Raw genomic sequence first — 26489 nt, 5'->3', positions numbered from 1 at the left:
CAACTAGAGAATATGATTGGAGGGGAAAGTAAGTATACACACTCACCATGAGCCACAACACCATGGATAGACTTACATTTTTTGCTGTGATTAGGGTTTTAGCCGATTTTTCCCGACATTCCAACTACTATCATGTCAGAGGATCCTGGAAAGAAAGGCTGAACTGGATAAGGGGTGAGAAGAAGTTGTTCAGGGTGAAGATACATGAAACCATTCAGAAGACGCAACATGGGATTCAGAAAAATAAACTGATGAAGCAAAAACACATTCAAAAGAAAAGAAGGCAGAGAGGTCCATAATGCAACACTGTACATTAACGAATTGTGTATATACAGTACATACACCTTAGCCAAATACATTTAAACTCAGTTTTTCACAATTCCTGACATTTAATCCTAGTAAAAATGCTCGGTCTTGGGTCAGTTAGGATCACCACTTTATTTTAAGAATGTGAAATATCAGAATAATAGTAGAGATAATGATCTATTTCAGCTTTTATTTCTTTCATCACATTCCCAGTCGGTCAGAAGTTTACATACACTCAATTAGTATTTGGTAGCATTTAACTTGGGTCAAACATTTCGGGTAGCCATCCACAAGCTTCTCATAATAAGTTGGGTGAATTTTGGCCCATTCCTCCTGACAGAGCTGGTGTAACGGAGTCTGGTTTGTAGCCCTCCTTGCTTTTTCAGTTATGCCCACAAAGTTTCTATGGGATTGAGGTCAGGGCTTTTTGATGGCAGCTCCAATACATTTACTTTGTTGTCCTTAAGCCATTTTGCCACAACTTTGGAAGTATGCTTGGGGTTATTGTCTATTTGAGAGACCCATTTATGACCAAGCTTTAACTTCCTGACTGATGTCTTGAGATGTTGTTTCGATATATCCACATCATTTTCTATTCTCATGATGCCATCTATTTTGTGAAGTGCACCAGCCCCTCCTGCAGCAAAGCACGCCCACAACATGATGCTGCCATCCCCGTGCTTCACGGTTGGGATGGTGGTCTTCGGCTTGCAAGCCCCCCCCTTTTTCCTCCAAACATAATGATGGTCATTATGGCCAAACAGTTCTATTTTTCTTTCATCAGATCAGAGGACATTTCTCCAAAAAGTACAATCTTTGTCCCCATGTGCAGTTGCAAACTGTAGTCTGGCTTTTTTAAAGGCGGTTTTGGAGCAGTGGCTTCTTCTTTGCTGAGTAGCTATCGGGTTATTTCGATATAGAACTCATTTTACTGTGGTTATAGATACTTTTATACCCGTTTCCTCCAGCATCTTCACAAGGTTCTTTGCTGTTGTTCTGGGATTGATTTGCACTTTTCACACCAAAGTACTTTCATCTCTAGGAGACAAAACGTGTCTCCTTCCTGAGCGGTATGACGGCTGCGTGGTCCCATAGTGTTTATACTTGCGCACTCGTTTGTACAGATGAACGTGGTACCTTCAGGCATTTGGAAATTGCTCCCAATGATGAACCAGACTTGTGGAGGTCTACAATTTGGCTGATTCCTTTTGATTTTCCCATGATGTCAAGCAAAGAGGCACTGAGTTTGAAGGTAGGCCTTGAAATACAGCCACAGGTACACCTCCAATTGACTGAAATGATGTCAATTAGCCTATGAGAAGCTTCTAAAGCCAAGACATCATTTTATGGAATTTTCTAAGCAGTTTAAAGGCAGTCAATTTAGTGTATGTAAACTTCTGACCCACTGGAATTGAGATACAGTGAATTATAAGTGAAACAATGTGTGTAAACAATTGTTGGAAAAATTACTTGTGTCATGCACAAAGTAGATGTCCTAACCGACTTGCCAAAACTATAGTTTGTTAACAAGAAATTTGTGGAGTGGTTGAAAAATAGGTTTTAATGACTCCAATCTAAGTGTATGTAAACTTCTGATTTCAACTGTATAACAAGACCAGTTGCCTATTATTGAGCCGAGTTCAGGTGCAACATGTTTCATAATCTATAAATGTCTAAATCACTTTCTCATTGCTCAAACCCTTTGATATATAAGCAACCTTTGTTTCAGTTTCACAAGAAAGGAATCATCAGGCGAAATGTCTTGATTAATATTCACTGCAACTAAAATACTAATTCTTGCAAATCCAGTGCAGTTTTTCCATAGTGAGAATCCAAATGCTGGGAAGAAGGAAGGCATACATTACCGTATTACTATTACGGTAAAAAATGTCTGTTCTTATCCATTGATTCCTGCAGTATAGTTTGGTAATATACTTTTAATACATTTCTAGTTAGCAGTGCTGACCATGTAACAGATGACAAACTATGATAGCAGGATTGCTGTATTTCATTTCAACATAAGTATAATGTCACCATCTTAGTAAAAGTATAAGGAGCAATGCTATATTCCCTGCTGGAATTCTTGTATTTCTTGATGTGAAATACAGTAACATAATCAACATGGGAAAAAATGCATAATGTTGATCAAAAAAGACAATTTGTAAGTATTTTTTCAACCATGACTAGCTATTTGACAGCAAGATTGTCATACAATGTGTTTTGGATTGACATATTCAAAGTCAGGTGACGACAAAGAAAAAGAAAAATGAATGGACATCAGAGGACAAAGCAGGTGGTGAGCTAAAATGAAATCATTCTCAATTTGATGCTCTAAGCATCCAAATAACATTCCTAAAAACTGATAGAGGCCTCCTCAAATAGACAAGGATTCCTCAATATAAAACAGTCATGTACAGTTTATTTAAATGATTGATTTAAAACTTTTAAAAAACAAAAACATTATTTAATCCCCCTTTGTCATCAGATAACAAATTAAACCATATAGTGTGGTTTAAGTCTCATTTTGCTGTTCACAACCTCGCCCCTTCAGAAAATGGCAGGCAAATCATGCAAAAAAGGAAATACTGGGGGGCTGATTACATTACAATTCACAGAGGAGTAAGAATGGAGGGTTTGGGAGCCATAGGAATTTGGAGCAAACAGATGGGCGAACTATAGGGAAGCCAAAAATGTAAAACACTCATAAAATAGAAGTTACAAAAGGAAGGCCATTTAGTGGCAACTCCTAAGAGAAGGAAGGTGGCTTAAACCAGTTTGTACATTCAGTAACCATTCAGAAACATTGACTCAGGTTCAAGTTAGGACTCTGGTTTCAATGTCACAACATACTGGTCACATTCAGTGATTCTTTCTATGAAGTTGGTATATGCTGGCATAGGTTGCTTTCACCTTCATTCATGTTTGTGCTGCTTTATACCTGCAAATAACCAAAAGGAAGTTACGGGTACTGATTCGGATGCATTCATTCTTTTTATGTGAGAAATCACTGTCACCTTGTATCAAAATCAGTATTTTACTGATTGTGTAACTGGTGTGAAATGGTTTCAAATACTTTGGATTTGACAACTTAATTCTAGTCATGTAGCTAACATTCTATACGCACGACTGCATTTCACAGGGGAAGAATCACATTCAAATTTGAACGCCAATTGACTCTCCATACTAAATAACCAGATTCGGAGGATGCATCTTCAAGGAGTTCACAAGCCTTATCCTTCTTCCAGCCACCATCCTAGTCTATTCCTTAACTGTTACACTACATAACCAAAAGTTTGTGGACACCTGCACACCGAACATCTCATTCCAAAATCATGGGCAATAATATGGAGTCAGCTCCCCTTTGCTGCTATAACAGCACTAGATGTTGGAACATTTCTGCGGGGACTTGCTTTACATTCAGCCACAAGAGCATTAGTGAGGTCGGACAACTAGGCCTGGCTCGCAGTTGGCGTTCCAATTCATCCCAAAAGACAAACCATTTCTGTATGGACCTCACTTTGTGCATGGGGGCATTGGCATGCTGAAACAGGAAAGATCATTCCCCAAACCAACTGACTTGTTGGAAAAGTGGCATCCTATGACGTTGCCAAACTTTTGCCACAATGTTGGATGCACAGAATCGTCTAGAATGTCATTTTATGCTGTAGCGTTAAGTTTTCCCTTCATTGGAACTAAGGGGCCTAGCCCAAACCATGAAAAATAGCCCCAGACAATTATTCCTCCTCCACCAAACTTTAAAGTTGGCACTATGCATTCGGGGCAGGTAGTGTTCTCCTGGCATTCACCAAATTCAGATTTGTCCGTCAACAGCCAGATGATGAAGCGTGATTTATCACTGCAGAGAACGCGTTTCCATTGCTCCAGAGTCCAATGGTGACACGCTTTACACCACTCCAACCGAAGCTTGACATTACGCATGGTGATCTTCGGCTTGTGTGTAGCTGCTCGGCCAAGGAAAGCCATTTCATGAAGCTCCCGATGAACAGTTCTTGTGTTGACGTTGCTTCCAGAGGCAGTTTGGAATTCGGTAGTGAGTGTTGCAACTGAGGAAAGGCGATTTTTACACGCTACGGTCCCATTCTGTGAGCTTGTGTGGCCTACCGCATCGCGGCTGAGCCATTGTTGCTCCTAGACATTTCCACTTCACAATACCAGCACTTAGAGTTGACCCAGGCAGCTCTAGCAGGGCAGAAATTTGACCAACTGACTTGTTGGAAAAGTGGCATCCTATGACGTTGCCACTTTGAAAGTCACTGAGCTCTTCAGTACGGGCCATTCTACTGCCAATGTTTGTCTATGGAGATTTCATGGCTGTGTGCTCGACTGTATGCACCTGTCAGCAACAGGTGTATCTAAAATACCCGAATCCACTAATTTGAAGGGGTGTCCACATACTTTAGGCCATGTAGCGTATTTCACACCAAGCCACCTGCCTCTTGCAACTTCAATAGTGACACAAAAGTGTGTAGACTATAGTGGAAATCAGTTTCCATTAATAGCTCAGTGTTGATGCAGACGGATCTTACATCCACAAAGAATTCCCCCAAGTAAAGCATTACTTCAAAGCCGCTGCCAATCTAAGCATAAAAACGTTTAAAACATAGAAAATTATCCGCTGAACAGCACAGCGGGCGACATCTCATGTCACCCCACCCCCCCTTTCAAAAGATAAAAAAAGCCTTTGCTGCAACTTCAAATAATATTGAGTTAATATTATTCAATGCTGGTCATTTTTCAATTAAATATTTTTTTGCCTTTTGCGCTCTGCAATAAGAAAGGTACTTCAAAAACAAATAGTCTCACGATTACAGATCTCTTGGATCCAGAGGTCACCACTTCAGAAACTTTCCTCTGATATCCCCATGCCACTCAACTCCACCAGACTTCTAGTTAACCACCTGTTTCTGAAAAGACCTGTTGAAAAAGCCAAATGGTTCTGAAGGCCAAAGGCATTTCAATTCAAAGTTCTTTATTATCAGACTTTAGCGGAGAAAACTTTTCAACTCAAAGTTGAACGACGACGTGAACGGAGACTGTTCCTCTTGGACACTGTTCCTCTTGGAGACTGTTCCTCTTGGAGACTGTTCCTCTTGGAGACTGTTCCTCTTGGAGACTGTTCCTCTTGGAGACTGTTCCTCTTGGAGACTGTTCCTCTTGGAGACTGTTCCTCTTGCGGTCATTTGATGAGATTTCAGGTCTGAGAGTTGAGATCAACACCGCCACTCGTCCTCCACATCAATCCAAACAAATGAGTCTGGGTATCAAACGGGTTTGGCAAGCGATCAACATTGAGGTGAGGATTTCCTATGTTGCCAGCTTGAAGTGTTCCACACCCTCCCCCCTCTACTTTCTTGTTATCTGCTTTTGAGAGTTAGTGGAAAGTGCTCCCCCAGCCAAGTTGCTTGAGAACTTCTCTTTCTCTGTTAGCTGATCAAAGAGCAAGGTCCTCTGGATAACTGGTCATTCTCTCAGACAGAGGCGTGAGGTTGGAAGGGGAGGTGGGAAAAGGGTTGTGGAGGGAGGGAGTTGTTCCTCGTTTCGTCTTCCTCACGACAGCTCGACCGCTGGCCACCGTCTTCCTCTCGCTTTCGTTCCCATGTGCCGGCAGTGGTCCCTCACTCCCACACGTTCCCTCTTCCTGGTCGTCCGTTCTTTCCATCACTTTCTCTCTCGCGATTGGTTGGTTTCTCTCTCCCGATGATTTCACACGGTGGTGCTTCAGTTGTAGCAGAGGAAAACAGGTATCCATTTTTTGTTTTTATTATTACCCAGATTAAAATGCTGATGAACTAAGCTCAGCTCAAGCCTAGCTCCTCTTCCAACAACCTGCGAAAAGGAAACAATAAGGATATTCAAAATGGCTTCCACGAACACGATTTTTGGAAGTACTCGTCTGTACAGGGGAGGTCAAATCAATTACACTTTTTGATTACTCTAGTACCGTGGGAATGGGAATTGTTATCTTACACTCTAGTACTGTGACAGTCCAGTCACCCCACCATGTTGGTATGCACGTTCACCCTGGTAAGTCGAATCCTGCGACAGAGCCACGTCGATCTGGGACTTGAACTCGTCACCTAAATAACTGTCCTGTTAAAACAGAAGGAGAAACACCCAATTACATCCAAAACATAATTCTTCCAACTAATGTTTCCTACATTTTTTCAGCACTGAGCAAATTTCAGGTCTGCTGAGCGCAAACTTGAATGTTGTGAAAATTCTGTGCAACTTCCAGCGTGCGTTTACTGTGAACACTGAGGCTGTACCCGGTTTAAGTTAGTTTTAACAGTGGCCAAGTAGGCTACTGTGGCTATTTGATCATAATGTAGGTTTACCAGAGTGGCCTACCATCAAAAACAATGGAGAAAATGCATCCCATAACATTTTAACATGGAAATAGCTGTTCTATCATTCAGCCTACAGTAGCAGCCAATGTGTGGTGTTCAATGTAGGCCTACATTCCATGAGACTTTAGAAAAGAACATGCAGGGCTTGACATTAACCTGTTAATCCACTTGTCCTTCAGACAAGGTCACTGAAAATGTTGTGTTGTTTGATGCAAGAAACCACTACAAAATAAACTGCATTATTATTCCCATAACATTATTACAGAGAATCAGACAAATTATGCTACCCTCTGCCTATTGGCTACTTCGCTTATTCAAGCCTGCCTCAAAATACAACATTGCCAGGCCTCCCGGGTGGCGCAGTTGTCTAAGGCACCGCATCGCAGCGCTAGCTGTGCCACCAGAGACTCTGGGTTCGAGCCCAGGCTCTGTCGCAGCCGGCCGCGACCGGGAGGACCATGGAGCAGCGCACAATTGTCCTAGCGTCGTCCGGGTTAGGGAGGGTTTGGCCGGCGGCGCACTAGCGACTCCTGTGGCGGGCCGGGCGCAGTGCACGCTGTTTCCTCCGACACATTGGTGCGGCTGGCTTCCGGGTTTGATGCGCGCTGTGTTAAGAAGCAGTGCGGCTTGGTTGGGTTGTGTTTCGGAGGACGCATGGCTCTTGACCGTCGCCTCTCCCGAGTCCGTACGGGAGTTGCAGCGATGAGACAATTGGATAACAACTAACAATTGGACTAACAACTAACAATTGGATAACAACTAACAATTGGATTAACAACTAACAATTGGATTAACAACTAACAATTGGATAACATGAAATTGGGGGTAAAAGAAAATATATATTTTCCTGACTGTCTTTTCAAAGATGTCTAGAAATGTACACGTTTTGTGCTCTTGTAGGAAGCAATCGCTCCCCTATTGCTGACTATAAATGATCTATAACTGGGCTAATAACTCACTAACTAGCAAAGGACATGAACAATATGTGCACACATGGCTAATCTACTCATGACTGCTCATGCTGTAAACTGTCCAGTTCAAAGTAAATGGCACAGATCCATATATGGCAATGGTCTATATGCATATAGGCCTACTGCAGCTCTGATTGGTAATGCCGCACGCTACAACAAAATCTTGTGTAGTTAGTTTTGCATTCCAAGTCTTGCATAGTTATTTTTGTTTTGGTATGTTGCATTGAAAGTGGCTAATATTGCGTTGATTCGATCACTATTGCCACAATAAAGGGAAACGTTGATAGTGTTAACAGGGAAAACTCTAAAAAGTTGAGTGAAGTTCAATCTCGTGCTTCCCTCCGTGGGACGATACTGTATTTCTTCTGCGCAGTCTCAGGGGAGCTGCGCGGTAGTCTCGAGGCTACTGCGCGCCCGCTCGCAGCTTAAAGGAGAAATTGCTTCCAACACATTTCCCTAAGAGTATCAGATGAAGTCAGCAATATGAACCTCCACCCAGCAAATCAGAGGTGGCATTATTACCATATTGCTTACGTTATTATTACCATACTGCTTCTTGCTTGGTTCAAGCAATATGGCAGAAACATTACATCTAACCAATGGGCAAGGTGAAGAGATTATAATTTTTTACTTATACCCATCTAATCCTCTCAGATCTCCACAATCACATTAAGAGTAAGGTACGATTTGGGATTGGGCATAGGAGTACGAGGCCAGATTCTGATTTGGTATTAGGTAGTAAAGAGTGGAGTTTAGGCCGGTCTTGTTACCTGGGAAAGTTCAGGCTGGGAGAGGCCAGGCTGGCTCATCTGGGAGGGCTGACTCATGGTGATGTAGCCCTGGGTAAGTGGCCCCTGGGAGAAGGGCTGGGAAGACACGTCCTGGCTGACCTGGCTGTTGTGCCCGTTGGCCTGCCCGCTGCTACCGTGGTTCCCCATGCCGCGGGTCCTCTGGCGCCCGCCACGCCCCGCTTTGCCCTTCAGCGCCCCACCACGACCTGGGTGGCACAGAGAGAGTAAGTTCCCACTCACTTGTCAAACACACGAACAAACAATGAACATGCATTACAGACGAGAAATAGTAGGGGTACGAGGACATCTCCAAACCCCCATAACATAATATCACCAACAACAGTACCACATGAAGAATACTCTGGTAAGCAACACTGAGACTTCTGGTTATTTGGATACTGTCCAACTTCACAGGGCCAAATACATATTCCACCAGTCAATATATGAACAACTAATGAATAGTAGTTGTTTCCCTTCCTGCTCACCTGCAGCAGGGCCGTTGGCCTGGGCCAGGTAGCCTGGCGGAGGCATGGGTGGCACCACCAAGTTGAAGGGAATAGGCATGTTCATGGACGCCAGGTGGGCTGGCCCAGCCCCAATCATGCCGATCTGATCGTGGGTTTGGAAATACATGTTGGATGGACGCCCTGTAGAAAGAAACACACAGAAAACATGTCACAGTAGTGTGTGAGCGGTCCCATTGCTGTAGGATGCGTTTGTTGCATCTAGCAATGCAATAAATTCTGGTGCCACCTTACAGTTCTAGCAAGGCATTAGCCTACAGTACATTCAGAAAGTATTTCTGTATTTCTTTCTCCCCCAAAAATTGTGTTACAGCCTGAATTTAAAATGCATTCAATTTAGATTTTGTCATCACTAGCCTACACACAATACCACAATGTGGAATTAAGTAAAAAAAAATATATATAAATTAATAAAAAATGAAAAGCTGAAATGTCGAGTCAATAAGTATTCAACACCTTTCTTATGACAAGTCTAAAAAAGTTCAGGAGTAAAAATGTGCTTAACAAGTCACATAATATACTGAACAAAATGATAAAACTCAACATGCAACAATTTCAAAGATTTTACTGCGTTTTTTTATTTATTTAACCTTTATTTAACTAGGAAAGTCAGTTAAGAACAAATTCTTATTTACAATGACGGCCTAGGAACAGTGGGTGAACTGCCTTGTTCAGGGGCAGAACAGCAGATCTTTACATTGTCAGCTCGGGGATTCAATCTAGCACCTTTTGGTTACTGGTCCAACGCTCTAACCACTAGGCTACCTGCCGCCCCTGCGTTACAGTTCATATAAGGAAATCAGTCAATTGAAATTAGAGCGTTGGATGGATTTATCTATGGATTTCACATGACTGGGAATACAGATATGCATATATTGGTCACAGACACCTTAAAAAAAACTGGTAGGGGCATGGATCAGAAAACCAGTCAGTATCTGGTGTGACAACCATTTGTCTAATTCAACGCGACACATCTCCTTCGCATAGAGTTGATTAGGCTGTTGATTGTGGCCTGTGGAATGGTGTCCCTCTCCTTTTCATTGGCTCTGTGAAGTTGTCGGATATTTACATTTTAATTGAACCTTTATTTAACTAGGCAAGTCAGTTAAGAACAAATTCTTATTTTACAATGCTGACCTACCCCTGCCAAACCCGGACGACGTTGGGCCAATTGTGCCGCGCCTTATGGGATTCCCGATCACGGCCGGTTGTGATACAGCCCGGGATCGAACCAGGGTCTAGCACTGAGATGCTGTGCCTTAGACCTCTGTGCCACCGGGAGCCCAAAAAAATATAGGCTGGAACTCGCTGTCGTACATGTCGATCCAGAGCATCCCAAACATGCTCAAATGGGTGACATGTCTGGTGAGTATGCAGGCCATGGAAGAACTGGGACATTTTCAGCTTCCAGGAATTGTTTAGAGATCCTTACGACATGGGGCCGTGCATTAGCCTGCTGAAACGGGAGGTGATGGCAGTGGATGAATGGCACGACGATGGGCCTCAGGATCTTGTCACGGTATCTCTGTGCATTGAAATTGCCATCGATAAAATACAATTGTATTCGTTGTCCGTAGCTTATGCCTGCCCATATCACACCGTCAACATGGGGCACTCGGTTCACAACATTGACATCAGCAAACCGCTCGCCCATACAACGCCATACACGTGGTCTGCGGTTGTGAGGCCGGTTGGACATACTGCCAAATTCTCTAAAATGACACTGGAGGCAGCTGATGGTAGAGAAATTAACATTCAATTATCTGGCAACAGCTCTGGGTGGACATTTCTGCAGTCAGCATGCCAATTGCACACTCCCTCAAAAATTGAGACATCCGTGGCATTGTGTTGTGTGACAAAAGTGTACATTTTAGAGTAGCCTTTTATTGTCCTCAGCGCAAGGTGCAATGATCTGTGTAATGATGATACTGTTTAATCAGCTTCTTGATATGCCACACCTGTCAGGTGGATGGAGTCTCTTGGTAAAGGAGAAAATGTTCACTAACAGAGATGGAAACAAATTTGGCCACACAATTTGAGAGAAAAGCTTTTTGTGCTTGTGGAAAGTTGTTGGGATCTTTTATTTCAGCTCATGAAACATGGGAACAACACTTTACGTTTATATTTTGGTTCAGTGTAAGTTGCATGAACTGTGTGCAATAAAAATGTTTAACATGACTACCTCATCTCTGTACCCAACGCATAAAAATAATTGTAAGGTCCCTCAGTCGAGAAGTGAATTTCAAACAAAGATTCAACCACAAAGACCTGGGAGGTTTTCCAATGCCTCGCAAAGGGCACCCATTGGTAGCTGGGTAAAAAAAAAAGCAGACATTGAATATCCCTTTGAGCATGGTCATCCCTTTGAGTATATTAATTACATTTTGGATGGTGCATCAATACACCCAGTCACTACAAAGATACAGGCGTCCTTCCTAACTCAGTTGCCGGAGAGGAAGGAACCACTCAAGGATTTCACCATGAGGGCAATGGGGACTGTGAAACAGTTACAGAGTGTAATGGCTGTGATAGTTTTCTAAGGATGGATCAACAATATTGTAGTTACTTCACAATACTAACCTAATTGACAGAGGGAAAGGAAGCCTGTACAGAATACATTTTTCCCAAAACACGCATCCTGTTTGCAACAAGGCACTAAAGTAAAACTGCAAAAAATGTGGCAAAGCATGTAACTTTTTTTTGTCTTGAATAAAGTTATCTTCGGGGCAAATGCAATACAACACATTACAGAGTACCACACTCCATGTATTCAAGCATTGTGGTGGCTGCATTATGTTATGGGTATGTTTGTAATCGTTACGGACTGGGGAGTTTTTCAGTATGAAAACAGAAACGGAGCTTAGCACAGGCAAATTCTTAGAGAAAAACCTAGTTCAGTCTGCTTTCCACCAGACACTGGGAAATGAATTCACCTTTCAGCAGGACAATAACCTAAAACACATGGTAAGCGACTCCAGTGTAGATTCGGCCAAGAAGACAGTGAATCATCCCGAGTGGCCAAGTTACAGGTTTGACTTTAATCTACTTGAAAATCTAAGGCAAGACCTGAAAATGGTTGTCTAGCAATGATCAACAACCAATCTGACAGAACATGAAGAACTGTGAGAAGAATAATGGGCAAATGTTGAACAATCCAGGTGTGGAAAGCTCTTAGAGACTTACCCAGAAAGACTCACAGCTGTATGACATCAGGGGTGTGAATACTTAAATGAAATGTGATATTTCATTTTCAATAAAATTTGCAAACATTTCTAAAAACATGTTTTCACTTCGTCATTATGGGGTATGGGTAAATGGCTGAAAACAAATATTTGTGGAATAAGTCAAGGGGTATGAATACTTTGAAGGCACTGTAAAATGTTAGTGGGCTATTGAAGAGGTTAAGAACAAGCTAACGCATTATAAAACAATTCAAACGAAGTGGCTACGGATACAGAGTTTCTGTATCCCAATTTGCCCAGGCTAAAAATACAGATATATCTGCGGATGTGCAGGATTTTTTTTAACGTAGCAGTGACCACTCTGCTGCCTACGTACTGCTGTGCTCAGTGCTCCGCTGCCGCTCCCCCCTACTTGGTCGCCTTCGCCTGGTCACTGGTGTAGCCTACAAACTTCATGTTGTACACTTACCTGTTCTAAATATTGCATTCCATGCCTCAGTAAGCATAAGCACGACTTCAAGTAATTTTGTCAGGAGAGGAGTAGGCTACAGCTGTGTACATGTTTTACACAAAATACATTAGACATGTTTGTACAAACTTTGTTGCCAGTATTGCAAACATAAGCATGACACAAACAGGCAGTCTAGCGATATCATGTTCTTAGCTGTGGAGTTACATGCAGCCATTTACTCTCGCCATGGTACAGCGGCATATATAGCATAACTATGGCACCGGGCGATGCAAAACAAACTTGCCCATTGTCAGACTCTTTTTACTGGTCTGGATACATGCTCGGCTGCCCAGAGGTGGAAAGCAGCGAGACAGACACGCAGTGTAATTAGCCATTGAATTCAATTTTTTTCCATCATCAACCCAAACACTGACTAATTCACACAGGAGGCAGACATGTATACGATATGGCAGCACCTATAAAGATTAGCCTACATCACACAACACGCTGATTGTTTTTGCTCCAAAGTGTAGGGCCTGCATCCTGCTTGTGCACCGGCAATATCCGTTACAACAGACAAAAGGTTGTAGCCTTCATAATATATAGAGCTGACCCCATTTAGTCCACTGGTCAATTGTTTTGTCGATAGGCCATTGGTCGACCGATATTTCTTTACTCAAGCAGACACAAATATATATTTTTTAATATGGACAAGACACCTGTCTGATTCACGCCTGTCTCAGTGGATTAATCCATTGTGGAGGCCGTGGGGATGGCACAGTCTATCGCTCTAAGACATGTGCTACTGAAATTGTATGTGTTACACCTGTCTGATTCGGCCAAACTGAGCAATCAGGGGAGAAGGGCCTTGGTTAGAGAGGTGACCAAGAACCCAATGGTCACTGACAGAGCGCCAGAGTTCCTCTGGCCAGACAGAAGCCACTCCTCAGTAAAAGGTACATGACATCTTGCTTGGAGTTTGCCAAAAGGCACCTAAAGGACTCTCAAACCATGAGAAACAAGATTCTCTGGTCTGATGAAACCAAGATTGAACTCTGTGGCCTGAATGCCAAGCGTCATGTCTGGAGGAAACCTGGCAACATCCCTACGGTAAAGCATGATGGTGCATCAGCATCAAGCTGTAGGGATGTTTTTCAGCAGCAGGGACTGGGAGACTAGTCAGGCTCAAAGGAAAGATGAATGGAGCAAAGTACAGAAACATCCTTGATGAAAACCTGCTCCTAAAAGCTCAGGACCTCAGACTGGGGCAAAGGTTCACCTTCCAACATGACAACGACCATAAACACACAGCCAAGAAAATGCAGGAGTGGCTTCGGAACAAGTCGCTGAATAGTAAAAATTAACAATAAGGAGATCAAGAAAAAGGAGCGTTATTATTATAAAATATACTTTTTTGGAAAATTTAGAACAGAATAAACACTTAATAAAAATATAAATAATACCAGAGGCTGTTCTAATGAAAACAAAGTGTAAAGCCATTATTACAGCAAAGCAAAGATTAAAAAAAAATAAGAAAATGTTTACTTGACATTCGTTGTGTGATGCTTGGTACTCATGGAATCAGTAGGCTAATTAAACAAACAATCAAACAGACAACAGACGCAGGATCGGTCTTATTTCCGTAGATATATATGGATGATTTATAAAACCAGGTACATTTAAAAGTTAGACTATTGATTATAGACCTAACTAAGTTGGGGTTTCCTCTCTCCTCACTTTTCTTAGACAATAAGGCAAAGGCTGTTTTCTCCTGCTCATTCTGCTGCTGCCTCCACCGCATTGTTCACAACACCAATATGCTAGGTAACTTTGCTATTATGCATAGCAACATGGTCTAGGAAAAGGCACCAATGTATTTCAGAACCGTGTACAGTACCCACTATCCAACGCGGGAGAAAGCGCATTTGTTATAAAATAATACAATTTTTCTTACGTAATATAACCATACAGCCCCCTGCACCTCTCTGATTCAGAGGGGTTGGGTTAAATGCAGAAGACATTTCAGTTGAACAACTGACTAGGTATCCCCCTTTCCCATATACAATTTCAGTAGCACATGTCAGAGTGATGGACTGTGCCATCCCCATGGCCTCCACAATGGTTTAGTCCACTCATCATGGTGTACAAGACACCTGTCTATAGATATTTTGCTACTGCTCGACTAAAGAAATCTCGATCGACCAACATCCTATCAACCAAGCAATCGACAAGTCAACTAAATGGAGTCAGCCCTAAAATCCTTCAATCATTTGTTTGTTCATGTCATCACACAGTATGAGTCATTCATGCTTTGAAATGCAATCAAGCATTTTAGTTTTAAAATTAAATAACAATGGGAGCTTTGAATAATTGCTAATGTTTTCCATTACAACAGACTCTCTGGTACACTTATCATTTCTTACATTTTCTTTACAAATGTTCCAGACGGTCAGTAAAATAATATTGTAATCTAACAGAACCTGATAGGCACACATAATACTCCCGCAGCGCTTGCTGCTATACCCTCATTTTTCTTGATCTCCAGTGCTTCCACAACTAAGTCAAGTGTCTTCCACACATTGGACTTCCCCTTTCCCTCCTGAGCAACCAGTAAACATCCCCCCCGTTTCAAGTTTCTTTTTCACGTTTTCCGTATTAATTTAGCTGATACATGTTACGGTGTTCAGAGTTTGTTATAACCAATTTATTGATGGCCCTACTGGCCATGTGCATGCGATGCATACATGTTTCACGTAAAGAGAGCAAGGGTTGAGGGAATAGGCAATAATTTTCCTAAACAAATGAGGGACTTCGGTAACAGAACTTTTCGGTTAGAGTTTAAGAAACTAAATGGCTGTAATTATGTTGCAGCTTCAGCACAGACAGCACAATAAACACTTGCTGTGCTGTGGTGCCTTTTCGCTGCAACAGGGAGGATAGAGAGACAATGTGCGACATTCACACAGGCACTCGCTGTAAAAAGATAAAATATTACACCGCGTGGTCATCGGCCCCCGCTTGAGTCATTCGTGTGTCTTAATTATTTAATCAAACAGTGTGCTTAAAGCATCCGACCAGCTCTGTGCATTTAGTTGATTTCATTAAAAACACATAGGATGTGTCTATACTGTATATGGGGAAATACACGTTTAAAAACTTGACAGATGACTCTCGGTCGAGCAAGATTTATTTTGTCGGGGACAGCCCTAATAATATATATGTTTTGGAATGTTCGTTAAAATCGGTGCAGGGTTTTTAATTTAGCTGTTTAAAAATACGAGTCAGAGACATCATCATGGTTCAGAAGAGGGTGAGTAAAGAGCGAAACGTGAAGGGAGGAGTGTGAGCAGCAAATACGTTAGAAAAACGAATGTGTGCATAAAATAACACGTGCAGAAGGTGATCCGGAACTTTAGCTTAGAGAAAGAGGATTTCGGAGGGTGTGGGCAATAACTCTGTATCCGTAGCCACGGCCTTATATAAAACACTTTCCCACTAACCTGCGCTGCTGCGATCGTAGGCAGACCCAGGGATGAGGGCCTCGCGGGCATCATACATGGCAGTGCTCATGAACCGGGCTCCCTGGAACACAAACAAGGGTTCAATACCCTCGAAAACACAGTGGAACTGCTGTACTGTTGTCATAACATTGCTGTAAATGGCATTACATATTGGTCAAAGTGTTACCGAGTTAAAAGTGTTACTGGGGAAAAGTGTTACTGAGGAAAAAGTGTTACGTATTAATTTAAAAAAGGATATGAGGGGAATAGACTCAACATGGGTTCAATACCCACACTCAAAACGTGCCAACTGTACACTCCGACACATCCAACATATAATGTGTGTTCATGCAAGTGTGATAACTCACAGGGTTGATGGCATTGATCAGCTTGCGGGGCCTGCTGAACTGCATCAGGCTCTCTCTCAGGTTGTTGAGGGGTCCCTCCACCAGAACCTTCTGCTCCTTGTAGTAGTTGAGCAGGTGGTTCCACAGAGGCTGCTTGGACAGGGCCTTTGGGTTGCCCACAATGATCACTCCATACCTGAAAACATACGTTACACACGCGTCAGTGGGAGAAATATATTTAAGGACAAGGCAGTCTCAAAATGCACCATTTTGTCTACGGTGTCAAGGATGAAAGTGGACAGTGATTCACATACATTTTTTGATGATGAATTCTATACTGTTCCACAGAGGCTCATCACAATTCATCATCAAGTCTTCTAAACTACCATGACTTTGAACACAGACATCCTATGAAGTAACTATTGCTAGGATCCCATTGTCCATTCTAGGTCTTTTATATGTAATTCTATGACTTTGTCCATACAGATTTGAAACTGTCCATCCAGAGAAGCTGTGGTGAGAATGAAGACTAATGGTCCAGATGCTTACTTGGCTCTGGTGAGGGCCACGTTGAGACGGCGCGGGTCATTAAGGAAGCCGATGCCCTGGTGCTCGTTGGCTCGTACGCACGACAGGATGATAAAGTCCTTCTCCCTGCCCTGGAACGCATCCACGCTGGCGATCTCAACCTCCTGATAGCGAGACAAGAGGATAGAACAGTGTTGTAACATTGGTCATCGAGACCTGTTGCATTTGGCATTGGTCAAATGGCAACAGGTATCGACATAATTAGTAACGCAATATCATTTTAAGATTTTATAAGTACCATCTGCAGAACAATAATAAAGCAAACCGATATCACAAATCATGTTCTTGAGAAGACTACGACAACAAAAATATATTGAATTGTTTTTTCCCCAAGACAGTGCAAGTTCAGCTATACTGCCGTACCTGGTAGAGTTTTGTATGGAGGGAACCACTGAACTGCATGTACTGCACCAGGTAGGACCTCTGGCCCTCGTAGGGGGTGATGATGCCTATCTGGTCAGGCTTGGCCCCAGCCTTCAGCAGCCTAGTTGTGATCTTCTCCACGTTGGCCGCCTCAGTTCTGGGGAGAGAGGACAGTGTTTAAAATTGTTCCAGTCAAACTAAATGAAGAATAGCAATAAATTCTGTTGATACTTTGAGATTAACCTTGACAGGACTGTTAGCTGTACCTGTTCAGGTAGGACGTTCCAGAGCTGGCTATTTCCTCCTGGCCTTGAGTTACATAGAAGAACATGGGCTTGTCTGGCTGTGGCCACTGGAAGTCAAAGCCTTTCTTGATGCGGTCAGCTTCCCAGTATAAACAGAGAATTTTTCAACATGGTTAGTATGGGAATTGGTCTTCAATAATTCAGTGAGATTGTGAACAAACCTAAAATTGGCCATTTTATTCAACAGCAAATACGCACCCAAAAGCAATATGCTTTGAGTTAGTCGATTTCAGAATGGCCTAACAAACTTCCACAGTAGAGTAAATGCTTTCTACTCAGTGTATGAACACAAACACCGCTTGAATCCAAAGCAGATCTACACTGCTACTTCTAGATCTTCTAGGGGTGAACAAACACACTTTCTACAAAAACGTCACATGTTCTAGATGCAAGACACCAGTACATTGCTGATAATAAGTGTGAATTATTTATATTTTCTTTAATATATGTTTTTTTACACATGACCAATTCAAAAGCTATAATATGACCAAGAAGCCTTTGTGAAAACGTCTAACTCACCAGCGGTGACTCCGTTCTGCAGGGAGCCCTCGTAGAAGATGTTGGAGGGGAAAGAGCTGAGGGCCGGGTGCATACGGTACTGCACCTGCAGACGAATGGGCCTGATGCCCAGCACCACCAGACGCTCAAACAAAGACTGGGACAGGCCTGCTTTGGCTGCCTTCTTACACATCACTACTGGGCCCAGCTGGCAGTGGTCTCCCACCAGAATGAGCTGTGAAGGGGGAAATTAATGATGAAATGACAATCAATTAACCAAATATTCGCATGGGCTTTTACATTGTTTTCGTCTGGATTAAGTAAGTCACGGACAATTGACCTAGTTGAGCTGTTTATCTTGAGCATAAATTAGTGTGTGGTTGTACCTGCTTGGCACCCAGGACCACAGGCACCATGCACTCTGGCTCGGTGGCCTGGGTGCTTTCATCAATCAGGATTGAGCGGAACTGCATCTTGGCCAGGCGTGGATCTCCTGCCCCCACACAGGTACAGCAGATCACATCCGCATTCTGCCGCGGTACAGAAGAGGAACAGTGGTTATTTTTTTTATTTTTTATTTTACCGTTATTTTACCAGGTAAGTTGACTGAGAACACGTTCTCATTTGCAGCAACGACCTGGGGAATAGTTACAGGGGAGAGGAGGGGGATGAATGAGCCAATTGTAAACTGGGGATTATTAGGTGACCATGATGGTTTGAGGGCCAGATTGGGAATTTAGCCAGGACACCGGGGTTAACACCCCTACTCTTACGATAAGTGCCATGGGATCTTTAATGACCTCAGAGAGTCAGGACACCCGTTTAACGTCCCATCCGAAAGACGGCACCCTACACAGGTTAACAGTTGGTTTGAAATTGAAAGAACGGGGAAGCCATATCATCTTCGCTAGGTCAAAAAAAACATTCTACTTGACAGCATCTGCCATACTCTTCTCCTAATACTGCTGTGACATATCGGGCGACAAAGGTGTAAGTGTTGTAAAAGAAAGTCCTCCTCACCGTGAGCAGCTCTCGCTCAGCGGTGCGCTTCAGGGCCCGGTAACGCTTCTCGTCAGCAGACGACAGCTCCCCGGTCTCATCCTTCAGCTGCTGCAGCTTCTGCAGCTCTGGCATACTGAGGGTCACACCAGACACAGAGCAGGCAAAGTGGGTTGAGTCATTAGTAGCCTTGTCGAGAACCTGGCTAACCTAAATCGGAAAACCTGGTGAAGTTAATGGCAGAAAGTAGTTCCAAAGGGGTATAAAGCCGGAGTGAATCAATGACGCCTCGCAACACCTCAAACCAATGAAATGCCTTGTTTGGGCGGAGCTCTGAAGGTGCCCACTAGAATAGCGCCGTAGGAGCAACGGTTCTCCATCTCACTTCAAACCGAGCATGCGGCGGCGATTCCTTGAGAGTTAAGGACACAAACCTAATCCTTGATTATTGACATCAGATGAGAAACTACTATTACCATCGATTTCTCCACTTTCAATAAATCCGACTGCCATACTAAACTATTACCACAGCCTGTAGGTAGACACGCCATAACTTATCTTTTTTTTGTAGGGTGCAGAGAAGTTGTAATGCCTTCGACTCAATGTGTATAGAGCACATTTCTGCCAAAACAGAATTCCGTTTTTTCTTCAGGTTCTCTTCAATTTTCTGCGATGTTGCAAACTAGCATACGCAACAACTCTCTGCAAGTGTGGCCACGGTCACATGTGAGTGACGGTTCTTGAAATTGAACATCCAATAAAATGTAGCCACTGGAAGCCATCAGACCAATCAAGCCATTTTGGATGATATAAAATTCTCCAGACCTCCAAATGAGGTGTGACAACAATGCGATTTGGAGGTATGGCTATGCGAAACTAAGTCTGTGGTTGCATTCCCCTGCTCAGACGCTGCATGCATTAACCAATGTTTACGTGCCAAGTTATCGACAGTGTCATCGACTTACAGATTGCTATAACAATGTGGTTAGCGGAAACTTACAATACTTACCCAGGCGTTTTAAGATTTGGCATGAGTAAGCAAAGCCTGAGCAGAGTAACACCCCCATTAGAAACACACAGAATTAGAGTTATTATATCAAAAGTCTGGCAGATCTATTCAATGGTTCTGTTGGAAGTGCTTAAAAAATCCATCCTTCCCTTTACGCAATTCTTTGATATTTAAAACAGGGATAATACATTGCTACAAGCATTAACATGAGTGATTACGAAAGCACTACTACGTGTAGGATACAATTTTAGACAGTGCTAACAAAGACTTCATTTCCCAGAATGCCCCACCTGTCCATGTTGCGGATCTGGTTGTGCAGCGCCAGGAATGAGACGGGGGAGTCGATGGCCTCTCTGCTCTTAGCACACAGCCGGACCACCTTCAGACCTGACATGTGGATCTTCTCAGTCAGCTGGTCCACCGCGATGTTACTGGGAGCACACACCAGCACGGGTCTGCAGGAACCAAACACAACAGATGAACGCAGAAAGCTTGGACAAAGTGGAGATGCTTTTGATGAGCGTCGCTTCAGATGCTCGTTAAGTACGATACACTTGCTGTAAGTCGTTCTAGATGAGAGCTTCTGCTTAACAACTTGAATGTAAACTGCATACGAAAATTTAAAAAAAAAAGACACATATGCATAGTGAGTGTTACCCATCTTACCCGTTGCCCTGCCTGGCGAGCTGGTACACTATGGTGGCAGAGGTGACAGTTTTGCCAGTGCCAGGGGGGCCTTGGATAAGACTGAGGGGTCTTTGCAGCACAGTCTTCACAGCATACACCTATTTTAAACACACAACTCAAAACATTTATGAAAGCTGCGTAAAGAGCACATAATAGTACGGGGAATTAACATCTAACTCCAAATGAAGTTCTTCATGATTATAAGATGACATTACTATAATAAGGTTTCCCCATTATAAGAGGAAATGTAAACTTTTTTGTGATCATTCATTCACTAAAACGAATGGTTAAAAATGCAAACAAGTTCAGTTTCAGGCAGTCAGGTTGAGTCAGTGAGGTGGTAAGAGTATGTGTGTGGGTCAGACCTGAGAGTGGTTGAGATCGGGCAGGCCCTGGGCAGTGAAGCGTTTGGGCAGCTGACACTTGATGATGACATCCTCCACCTCGTGGCCCAGCAGCTTGTGGTAGATGTAGCCTGACACAGACGTCTCGTCCACAGCAAAGGTCTTCAGGGCACTCTGCATTCTGAAACCCAGTGGAAACCAATGGGTTATAGTGGCGATAAAGAGTGATGTGATTAACAATAATAATACAAGCTAGTACCTTCATATCATGTCTTATTCATTCAATTCTTCAATATACGTCAGGAGTTATGTTAGGGATAAATCATGTGAAATGCTGCTGAGGCTAAAAAGAATCAGTACTCTGGAAGTCACGTTAAGAACACCAGAGCATCAACAACCAAAGTAGAACTGATTAAATATTCTGATCTGCTTGTCACACCTGTCAAAGGAAGTGGACTTCCACACGAAATCGACCTGGTAGTTGTGGGTTATTTCCACAGGTGCTCCGACACTGCTGCGCAATTCTATAGCAATCTCATCTCCATAGTCTTTCACAAAGGGTGCTAAGGAAATAAGTACAGCAAAATAGCCTTTCCTCCTTGTGGAATGTGGAATGTTAGAAAGAAAAAGACGTCCCCCCCACACACTTGAACGGGGCTAATAGTAGGGAAGAAAAGCAAGGTCTACAAAACTGTAGATTTTCCCCTACATTAGCATATATCAGATACACAAGACAGGTGCAAACTAGAGGGACATTAACTAATGGATGGGCTTCTCCTAAGGGAGTTCTATGGTGTAATGAACCCTTAATAATTTGTTTTAAATTAGGTAATTATCTCCCAATAAAATATAATTTATTTCTGCAAGCCTTTGAACATTGCAACCCAATAACGTGGCTAGTATCATTAGACTGATTAGCTCACGTTTTGCATTGGTTACCAAGAACTAGCCTGCATTTGAGACATTGAGAATGTTCAGATTGGCTGATAAATTGAGACACAAAATTGCTTCTTTTTTTTCTGACCCCAATCATGGAAAAATAAAGATGGAGAGGTGGATCCTACTTGTTAAAAAGGGACCACTTTGAAAAGGTGGTCAGAAGGTAGAGATGAGCAACCACTGAAGAATTAAAGTTTTTCTTCAGAATGGTCTTTTAGTTAAAGGATACTGTCTGGGACTTTGATGACATGGCCGATGCCCTTCCAAAGTGGGGCCAGGTCTCCTTTGTAGCGCAGACAAATCTCATCTCCCTGCATCAGCCGCATGTCTGTACAAACCACCACAGAGACACATTAGAAACACTTTGCTCAAAACTATACGAATAATGGTTCCAATGAGGCGGAGAAAATACAATACCGTACACACACGGCACGACAAAACGAACACACCACCAGGGATGCAGGTATGGGATGCAAGGGTTCTCTATGCACAGCAGAAAAACTGGTAGACAGAGAAAAGTCCATTGAAAGAATTACCACCTGAATCCGTCTTGGGCAAGGAGAAATAGGCAATCCGCTTTTTATTCAGCCCCAGGTCCCACCTGACCGTTATATTATCTTGGGTCTATGAAGAGTTCCAGATGAGAACAAGGGAAACAATAGGACAAATTATTAGTCATACTGTTATTAGCTACATATAAGAAAACTCTGCCCTCCTGCTATGTTCAAGTACAATTTCCTTTTCTTTGAACATGCATCGTTCCCTGAACATGTTCACTGATTTGACAAATTTGGCAGGGTTATAGCAAGGTTTCGAGCATTATGATTTTACCTCACACAAGACAGATAAAGTACTGATGGTAAACATTTAATACACTGCTCAAAAAAATAAAGGGAACACTTAAACAACACAATGTAACTCCAAGTCAATCACACTTCTGTGAAATCAAACTGTCCACTTAGGAAGCAACACTGATTGACAATAAATTTCACATGCTGTTGTGCAAATGGAATAGACAAAATGTGGAAATTATAGGCAATTAGCAAGACACCCCCAATAAAGGAGTGATTCTGCAGGTGGTGACCACAGACCACTTCTCAGTTCCTATGCTTCCTGGCTGATGTTTAGGTCACTTTTGAATGCTGGCGGTGCTCTCACTCTAGTGGTAGCATGAGACGGAGTCTACAACCCACACAAGTGGCTCAGGTAGTGCAGCTCATCCAGGATGGCACATCAATGCGAGTTGTGGCAAAAAGGTTTGCTGTGTCTGTCAGCGTAGTGTCCAGAGCATGGAGGCGCTACCAGGAGACAGGCCAGTACATCAGGAGACGTGGAGGAGGCCGTAGGAGGGCAACAACCCAGCAGCAGGACCGCTACCTCCGCCTTTGAGCAGGAGGAGCACTGCCAGAGCCCTGCAGATTTTTAAAGGGCCTTAATTATCTAAAGGGGACGTGGAGGATATACCTGGGACTCTTTAAGCTTTTTGTCGTAGTCGGCCTCCAGTTTGACCAGGGGGCCGAAGATGTTCTGGTACTGGTAGGCATCCTCGTAGCGCAGCAGCACGTGCTGAGGCTCCTCGTCTACACCGGGCTTCTCCAGATCCTCCAGAGTGGCTGTTGGATTGTCCTGAGACAAGAGGATGCACAGGTTCAAGCTTTCATGCACGTCCATATATGGTAACACTGATTCCTCCTACAGCTACTAATAGGTGTTGGTAGGGACTGTCCCTGCCTAGTTTTGTTGCCCTTCTGCCCCAAAAGAGGCCTTGATTTGTTGAATGAACCCCCCCACCCCCGCCCCAGTATGATGCTGTGGTGTTTCATGGTTATTTCTGAAGTTAAACTACGTGTACAGTGCGTTGTCTACTTCATGGCCCTGGATGGGTTGAGTCAGCCCAGTACCTTCCAGAGCTCCTCTAGCTTGTTGATCTGTTGGGCGGTAATCTGGCGGGCCCGGAGCTGCTCCTGCTCCGAGGGGATCTTCACTAGCCAGGACAGGAAGCAGCGGTCCTGGATCAGCGGCTGCCACTGGGAGCTGTCCCAGTTTATGTCTTTCAGGCTGCTCTGACTGGCACATGGCTGCCTAAGAGCACAAACATTTGGATACAGTCAATATACACTTGCTTTATCGAAAGTCTGTTCGACAGAAGATCGTGCTGATCTCTTGCCATAATAGGACATACTCAAATCAAAGTTTATAAGTCACATACACAGTTTACAGCAGGTATAAAGGGTGCAGCGAAATGCTTACTTGCAAGCTCTTCGCTGTACCTTTTAAACGTGCTGTAAACGGTGTAAGTGACAAATAAGCGTTGATTTGATACTCACGTTTACATCACGGTCTCTATGGCAACACATGTGTGTATACTGTCAAATCTATGGTAATAACACACACACAATCAGTCTCTCTATCACACCACACACGATACAGCCCATTATACACACCTGCACAGCAGCACCACCACAGAGTCGGCCTTGGCGGGTATGAAGCCCAGGAGGAAGACGTTGCGACAGCCACAGTTGTAGCACTCCAACACCGTCTCGCCCAGCGGCCCGTCTTTGTGCAGAGTCACCTCTTTGCATTTGGCTCTCACCAAGTGGTTTACGATGTGGCTGAACGAGAGCATGGGAGACGATCAACTTACATGCGCACGCATGTTATGAATAAATATTTTTTGGTGGATATGATGCTGTTGTGTAGCATACCTGCCAGATGTATTGCCACGTCCATTGCAGAACCACTTCTTGCTTGTGTTGCAGTACACCACACACGCAGGATCATGGATGCCACAGTAACTGAAAAAAGAAACATAGCAACAGGCCTTTTTATGACTTCTAGGTCATGCGTATTTACTCATAATCGGGTGCAGCAGCACTGAAAGCAATAACAGAGTTATAATACGTTTATATTACAACAGTTATTATTTTACTTAATTTACAAACTACCTGCAGGCATGCAGTGGGAGGTCTTTAGTGTAATAGGTGTCCTCTTCATCCTCCTCAAAGTTCAACTCAGAGAGGAGTTGGCTCGCCTTGGCAACATCATCAACCCCTCCATTGTGAAGCCCTTCATTAGGACCATTCACCTACAGATAGAGTATGGTTGAATTAAGACTGTAACAAGGCCAAAAATTGAAGTATTGCTATGGCACTAGGTAACGTTAGAAACATATTTTATTTGCCACTACTATGAACACATACAACTTTAAAAGGGTACATACGGTGGGTAAAACAACACAAGCAAACTTTTCATTTGTGTACGAATTTTTTGGTTTGTAGTCAAACCACTTGATGAATACTTGGAACTGCTGCAGAACGTCGTTACCCACATCGGTACTGTTGTTGTTAGTTAGCAATTTTAGCATGACCAACATTTAGCACGTTTTTGGCCTTTCATCTTGGAGGAGGAAGTCAATGTGTGGCGATACGGTGGTAGACAAGAAGCTAAGTTAGCTAACGCTACCTTATACTGCTAGCTATCACTAACTAACTTTGTAATAGTCAGCCAAGTGACGTGTAAACAGTTATTGATACATAACGCTAGCTAGTTAGCAATATTCCAGTGTGTTAGCAAACAAGTTAGCTAGTCAGCTAGCTAGTACGATAACTGGCTAACAACGCTTTATAATATTAGCTGGCTAGCTAACTGTTGATAGCGTAAGCAAACAGTCAACATTGTTGGTGGTGGCGAGCAAGCAAACTAATGCGTTACTTGTTAGCTAGCGTGTTTGGCTAGCTAACTGTTGACATGAAGAATACAAACCTGATTGTCCAGCTGACTCTGGGTGTGGCCTTGAGTTTGTGTCTGGCTAGGTAGGGTAAAATCGGTAAACTCGTACTCCGAGCCCTGGGTATCTGCTCCAAGTAGCTCCGCTTCTTCGGTGTCCAGGAAGGTGAGCGTTTGAGAACTCGGCCCGTACGCTTCCACACTCATCTCGACACAAGTTGCGCTGACTAAACGGACTCCGATGCGGCGATGAATATGATCAAGATCCTCAGTGATATGTTTATCAATGCTGATATTTGTGATCACCGCTTCTGCTTCGAGTCTGATTTGAACCTAAACAAAATTCTAACCGCACCAGAAATTAAACCGAAAACAACTCGAGGCGCCTGAACTCCTACACCAAACAGTGACGAACTTCCTAGCCACACAACGTGCATAGAGCACACAAATGCAAATGCAGGAGGATGAAACTATTATTGATGGATTGATTGATATTGGTGACAATCAATTTTTTATCATGTAAAAAAAAATCAGTAGCTGTCAACTAGAAGAGTTTACTATGAATATACTTAGAGAATTAACACAAGTCTG

At 43.1% G+C, this 26489-nt stretch overlaps 1 protein-coding gene across 4 annotated transcripts; it reads right to left on the bottom strand.

Annotated features, from left to right (window-relative positions):
* Positions 1-419: 419 nt before the first annotated feature.
* On the bottom strand, positions 420-26334 carry LOC129810951 (regulator of nonsense transcripts 1-like). Of its 4 annotated transcripts, none has more exons than XM_055861972.1 (24): positions 25935-26334; positions 25118-25257; positions 24878-24967; positions 24617-24784; positions 24074-24254; positions 23637-23798; positions 22709-22796; positions 22402-22500; positions 21673-21796; positions 21255-21414; positions 20869-20987; positions 20493-20657; positions 19215-19329; positions 18581-18724; positions 18216-18429; positions 17658-17775; positions 17392-17548; positions 16990-17132; positions 16462-16636; positions 16094-16175; positions 8922-9083; positions 8416-8642; positions 6295-6417; positions 420-6153 (listed from the first exon to the last, which is right to left on the bottom strand). In XM_055861972.1, the coding sequence occupies exons 1-23, from the start codon at positions 26103-26105 to the stop codon at positions 6298-6300; spliced, it is 3324 nt and encodes a 1107-aa protein (XP_055717947.1). In that variant the 5' UTR covers positions 26106-26334; the 3' UTR covers positions 420-6153; positions 6295-6297. The 4 variants fall into 4 exon arrangements, with proteins under 4 accessions (XP_055717947.1, XP_055717949.1, XP_055717948.1 ...); XM_055861974.1 differs by having other exon boundaries at positions 21673-21781; XM_055861973.1 differs by having other exon boundaries at positions 22712-22796.
* Positions 26335-26489: the final 155 nt, after the last annotated feature.

This window comes from Salvelinus fontinalis, chromosome 14 (genome assembly GCF_029448725.1).
Source record: "Salvelinus fontinalis isolate EN_2023a chromosome 14, ASM2944872v1, whole genome shotgun sequence".
NCBI classification, from domain to species: Eukaryota; Metazoa; Chordata; class Actinopteri; order Salmoniformes; family Salmonidae; genus Salvelinus; species Salvelinus fontinalis.
Note: the sequence above shows the minus strand (reverse complement) of the source record. Positions and strands in the feature narration are given on the sequence as shown.